This window comes from Apaloderma vittatum, unplaced genomic scaffold (assembly GCF_000703405.1).
Source record: "Apaloderma vittatum isolate BGI_N311 unplaced genomic scaffold, ASM70340v1 scaffold26822, whole genome shotgun sequence".
In the NCBI taxonomy this organism is placed as follows: domain Eukaryota; kingdom Metazoa; phylum Chordata; class Aves; order Trogoniformes; family Trogonidae; genus Apaloderma; species Apaloderma vittatum.
Genome location: NW_009703496.1, coordinates 1 through 6465, shown reverse-complemented (window position 1 = coordinate 6465; position 6465 = coordinate 1). Strand labels below are relative to the sequence as shown.

Here is a 6465-nt window from a genome sequence, read left to right as displayed (position 1 = left end):
CAGGGCCGCTCGCACATCTGGGCTTCGCGTCGCTTGGCTTTCTATTCTTGTTTCTGGAAAAAGCTATGGGGGTTTTCCCGGCAATCCGGCAGATAGGCCGCGCGGTTGGAATGTATCGCGGGGTTTCTGGGGGAGAGGAGTTGCAAAAAAACCTGGAGGTGACAGCCTCCAAAGCTGTGAGGCAAACCTCTTTAAAAAAAAAAAAAAAAATCCATCAGAGCGAAACGCTTTTTCTCCGCTTGGGTAAATATAAGTGTGACTGTGATGTGTCAGATCAATTTCTGAAAAAAAAAAAAAGCTTGATCACTTAACAGTACGAGTTGCAATGTCTGGTCATATTTAATAGCTCACTAGCTGTCTAAATCGAAAGGCAGGTAAAGAAACCTTTGTGACTGACTTAGTGTCAGATGAATGATGCTGTTTGGTGTAATGCTGTATTTTCACAGAACAGTTTGAGCTGGAAGGGACCTTTAAGGTTTATCTAGTCCAACCCCACAAATTTTACATTGCTTTAGGAGCTGAGTAGATAACAGTTTTGTATGTACTCATAAAGGCTCTTCAGCTGCACTGGTCTTGCCAGGAGTATCACATTAGTTCGCATTTTAGTTTGGCTTGTTTTGTGTGCAGCATATGGAAACTATTAATGCCACTGCCTTATTAAAGATCAGGGATTGTTTTTCATTGTGTCTCCACAGGCTTCTTACCTCCCATAACTCCTCCAGAAAAATTCTTTCTTTCTCAGCTGATGTTGGCCCCTCCTAGAGAGCTGTTCAAGAAGACTCCTCGGCAGATTGCATCAATGGACGTGGGGAACATGGCCCAATCGGTGGATATAAGTGGGCTTCAGCTGGCCTTAGCAGGTAAGGAGGATTTGCGGCTGACGTTCACTTACGCGTGGAAATGCTCATTCTCTCAGTTACCTGAGAAAGACTGTTGTCTGTCCTGTGAGAAGTTGAGCTGTGTGTTAGGGTCTTCAAGCCCACGTTCAAGCACGTGGAGATGCTACAAGCAGAGTACTATTAACTGTTTTATCTTACTTAATAAGCACCTTTTTAAGCATATATGTCACTGCCTTAAACATGAGGACATTATGCAGGTATAGGAATATTGTCATCTAAAGCTTTATGGCATTTTAGGGGAGTGATTATTTTTTGGATGTAGTTTTTTATCCTGTTTCACTCTTTGCAGTATTTCTCGTGTGAGAGAACAAGCATAACTGTCATGCTGTCACATACCAGTACTTAAAACTGTACCTGGCAAATTGGCTAATTATATCTTCAGTTTCTAAAATACAGTCAGATCTTGCAGCGTTAGCTCAAGAGTGGGAAGATGGTCTGCTTTTACTATATTGAAAAGAAAAGCAATGCGATGCTTATCCTTTGACAGGAGAGAAAGAACAGGAACATGATTGTTCTGATCACGTTGACTGATGAGTCACATCTGGAGCTAATCTGAAATAGAAAATTCTGGAAAATGGAGCCAGTTTGAACACCAAAAATAGTGGGGGTTTTTCTAGGTATGTTCAAATTGACTTTCTTGAAAACTGACCATCCCACTTCTGTATCTCTGCAATGTGGTTTATTGCTCTGCGGGCAGGTGCTGACGAGGCTTTCTCCATCCTCCAGTTGTATTTGTATTATCTTAATTTTTCCTGTAGAATCTGGTGTTGACTGCTGTGATATACTGTTCTGTGTTCACAGCATACAAGTGTACTCTGGTGTCCTCCTTAGCTACTATTTCCAGATTCTGGGATCTTTTGAAAATGCAAACTGAATACCCTGAAAAACCATCACGGGGTAGACAAACTCTTCTGCTTCTTGTCCTTGTTTGTCCTTTCTGTGTTTTTTAGAATACTTTAGTGAATTTAGATTTTGTGAAACTTCAGGGAACTTGTGATTTTTAACATAAGGCATCTGGGATGCCTTAAAGAGGCCTGGAACTTTTTCATTTGTTTGTATTTGTTTTCCCCTCGGTACCATTTCTCTTCTGAACAGGTTTTTTTCATTAAAAGCTGTAGAGAACCTAAAAACTGTAGTGGTATGGATGGGTAGTCTAGGCCCCACACTTTCAACTTGACCCTCTTGAAATACAAGACACTGATGGTTTAAAGTATGCTACAGAGTCATTACTGGTACTTTGCAAAGTTAAGCCCTGTAAGATGCACTTGTATCATTATGTACACAATCCAGTAAATATGCAAAATTAATTGCTTAGGAGCAGTTAATAGTTGTGTAACAAAACAAGCTGCATCTGGAAAAACTTTATGCTGCCTTTCTCAGACTTCTTCCTGTAGCTCCCTAGAATAAATATATGTTTTCTGTTAACTTTCTTAGAAGACAAGTCTCTTCCTCATTTTAATACTGATATTAATATTTAATATTGTGATATTAAAACCCTGACTGTTCATCATGTTTTGGAAGGTCTGTGAGTTTTTCACAAGTCTTCAGTGTATTTTTCCTAAGGATTCAATATGCTGGATGAAGCCAGAGCAGGATGCTTAGATTCAGTGTTGGAGAAGTTGCATTTCATAGACTCACAGAACGGCCTCGGCTGGAAGGAACCTTAGAGATCATCTAATCCAACCTCCCTGTCATGGGCAGGGACGCCACCTCTCGACTAGACCAGGCAACACATGGGGACCGAGTGGGAATCGAACCCGCGACAGCGGTGTTGTCCTTGTTGTCAGCACCGTGCTCAAACCACTGAGCTAACCGGCCCCCAATTACACCCTTTCCCCTGTTATTTCACAGAACATAACAGCTGTTAAGAGTTGGTGGCCCTTCAGAGTTGTGATACCTGCAACAAATGCAGGGCTCTTTAGAGCAGGATGACTTTGACTTGCTTTAGAATATACCTGCAAAATCAACTTAAATAATTTAGAAAGCATTACATTTTTTCGGTAAATAACTTGCCTTGTCTTCTGAACTTGAGCTTGTTGTGGCAATTCACTTGCGGCTCTATGGTGTTTTTTCTAGTTTGTTTCATTTTTTATTGTTAGGGTTCCCTCCCCTCCCTGGAAAAAGAAGAATGTTGGAGTGGAGCTTCTTGTAAATGAGTATTAAAACTTGCTTTGTTGTCTTTTCCCTGTGGTCTACAGAAAGTTCATTTAAGACTTGGCCTTTCCCTGTAACTTGATTTTGTTGATCTGATGTGTTACTGCATCAAAAATGTCCTTTTCTTCTAGTTGTAGGGGTGCATCTTCTAGCAAAGTGCTCCTGACTATTTGTCTGCTGACCCTTATTTGATCTTAGAGCAATTGACCTGTATGAAAGTTGTTTGCAATTCTTTGATTCTTACAGTAAAGCTCTACAGTGTAAGTTTCTCTTCACCTGTTAAATGAAGAAAAAAACCCCAAACCTCCATAAGGGAACCTAAGTGATTGTTTTCAGTTTTTTGGGGTTTTTTTGTTTTGTTTTTTTTTAAAATTTACATGTCTTTCTTCAAGATGCTGTATTCTTTCCTGTTAAATCACTATGTTCTAATTCATGCTGCTGCTTAGCTGAAACTTAACCCACACAGCCACTTGCTTGCTCCTATCCCCACCCAGCGGGATGGGGAGTAGAACTGAAAAAAAAAGTAAAACTTGTGAGTTAACTGTCTAATAAGTAAACTAAAATATAACAAGAATAATAAATTTAGTAATATTGTTGGCTGAGGTTAAACCATGATGAAGTTCTAGACTATAAATGAAAAGACTTAAAAATAAGATGCCAAATATGTTTTGATTTGTGTTTCTAATAGAACTTCATATGTTAAATCAACCCTTCTGTTCAGTGGTTAAATGAAAGGACTTAGGAGATGGGATTTGAAACAGTTTGTAAAGTAGAGGACACGTTTTACAAAACTGCTCTTTTGGACTTTGACTTCAAAATGATTTTTCTGAAAATAACTGGAAAGTATGCTTGTTGCTTTTAACAGAAAAACATTCCCTGCTGCACTGCTTCAGCGAGTGTACATGCAAACGTTTGCCTGGTCTGAAATAATGGGATCAAGTCAGACAGAAAGCCAGAAGAGAAATCAGCCACGGATGGTGCTTTGCTTTGACGATCCTTTTGTCACTCACAGTTTTGGCATCTCTCAGGGATTTGGTTGGAGTCACATGAAGCAGTTCCTGCACATGAGAAGCCGGGAAGGGTCAGCGTGGTTGCACAGAAAGTTGCCGAGTGCGCTTTGTTTAGAGGCAACGGGGACACGGACTGTCCCCGTTGCCTCTAAACAAAATCTGATGATGCTGAGCTTGATTAGTCAGGAAAAGTTGTGCTTAGTTTCATGTGAATTTTTTTTTTTGAGGGATTTTGGACTTTGGATTCTGTAAGGCTTAATTTGCTGCTTAATATTCTCTGTTAAGGGCTGACGGGGGAAGGAGTGTCAGGTGGTATTACAATAGTGAGGGGTTTTTTTCTGGTTTTTGTCTGTTAGGGTTTTGGGGATTTTTTTGCCAAAGCAATGGAAAACATGGTTTCTCAAAGTAGTGCAGAGAATACAGAAGATCAACCATTAGGTCTTCAGACATGGAGGACTGATAGATTGTAATGGGAGAACACCTAAAATCCTGACAAAGCGAGTACTGAGCCCGTAGTTTCTTTTTGGATGATTTCTTCAAGTCTTCGGCTGTATATATGAACCTCAATGTTATTTTTATGTAATTTGTTTAGGTTCCTTAATTTGGCCTTTAAAGGGATGCTTTCAACTCCTCTCAGGTTTGCTTTAATGACAATATATGGAGAATCTCCTAACAATTAAACTCCGTCTTTTTCCACACAAGCACGTATGATAGCTTGAGACTGACTGCAAAAGGAGCTCCCACAGCACCACTGAAATGTTGCATAAATTTGAATAGCTGATTTGGGGTCTTAGTGTGACCACTATTGTTGTGGAGTCTGTAAATGTGTAGATTTTTTCACCTCCCTGCTCTGAGAAAAAGTGATTGCAAAACTAGATATAGCATGTGAACTCTCTCAGTACCACATGAATCTACTAATGGGCTTTTTAGATGCAAATTACATCAGTTACATCTCTTTTCTAAAGCCAAGGCGATGTTTCAGATTCACTTCTATTTCTTCTTTATCCTTGCTGTATACCTCTGTCCCTTGCCGGTCAGCTGGCGCTCGGGGTACAAGCTGCCTGACACCATACTAAATTTTCTGGTGATGTTACCTGGTTGGTTTGTTTGTGGTTTGTTTTTTTTTTTCAAACTACTTGTTCTCTAAAGCTGCTTGTTTCTCCCTACTTTTAGTATTCCAGGCATCTCCGTTTCAATTTTATGCTTTTAATATTATGGACTGGCCTTCTTTCAGAACGTCAGTCTGAGTTGCCAACGCAGAGCAAGGCCAGCTTCCCCAGCATTCTCAGCGATCCTGACCCAGATTCTTCCAACTCCGGTTTTGACAGCTCCGTCGCCTCCCAGATCACGGAAGCCTTAGTGAGTGGGCCCAAACCTCCTATAGAAAGTATGTGCATTTTCATGTCTGTTTCTGTAACTTGTGGCATGTTGTGGTGTTACATTTCTCCAGGCAAAATGCAATTCAGAAGTATTTTTGAGGTATGAAATAGGAATGAAGATGAATGAAATGGTGCAAAACCATGTCAGGCTCTCTTCATAGAGTTGACATTTACAAACTTTTAAAAATCTGGAGCCTCTCCAAGCTATTGCCCGTGTCACCTGTTGGCTAAAACCCTGAGTAAACCATGTCAGGCTCTCTTCATAGAGTTGACGTTTACAAACTTTTAAAAATCTGGAGCCTCTCTTCAAGCTGTTGCCCATGTCACCTGTTGGCTAAAACCCTGAGCCTGATGCCACCCAGGTCTTAGTCCCCTGCACTGAGATCTTCAATGACTGTTACCCCCTTCCAAGGAAGCAGTTATTGTGGAAGGAAAAAAAGACTATGGAACCAGTAACTTAGTGATCTGAATCAAGAGAAAAAACAGGCTGATGTAACAGCATCACTAAAAATCAAAAATAAGTCTTTTTCCAGGACGCAGGTAGGATTCTAATGCTGTTTTCTGTTATAATAGCTTATAGAAATGGGAGTTTTGGGGGTTCACCTTCTCGTACTGATGCAAAACTGAATGCCCAAAGTGTAAAAAATGTTTCACGTTGTTGCTGTTTCAGGTCACTTTCGACCAGAGTTTATTCGACCACCACCTCCACTCCATATATGTGAGGATGAATTGGCGTGGTTAAATCCAATTGAGCCAGATCACACAATTCAGTGGGATAAGTCAATGTGTGTTAAGAACAGCACTGGAGTTGAGATCAAAAGAATCATGGCAAAAGCTTTTAAAAGTCCCTTGACTTCCCCACAGCAAACACAGGTCAGTATCACGCACTTCTCCGTCTAAAACTATTTTCTCATGCTTATTAACTCATTTATTTTAGAAAAATCGGGGCATTTTAATTGTTCTGCATTTGGATTCAGGGAACTCCAAGGACTTCAAGATGTAAAAATCCAAGAGTTTTGACTT

General features: G+C 40.3%; 1 protein-coding gene across 1 annotated transcript; it reads left to right on the top strand.

Moving 5' to 3' along the window:
* Positions 1-695: 695 nt before the first annotated feature.
* Positions 696-6315, top strand: LOC104270329 (CCR4-NOT transcription complex subunit 11; the record flags this gene model as incomplete). Its single annotated transcript, XM_009864655.1, has 3 exons — positions 696-860; positions 5298-5450; positions 6113-6315. Coding segments are annotated over 3 exons (521 nt in total), but the record flags the coding sequence as incomplete, so codon positions are not given.
* Positions 6316-6465: the final 150 nt, after the last annotated feature.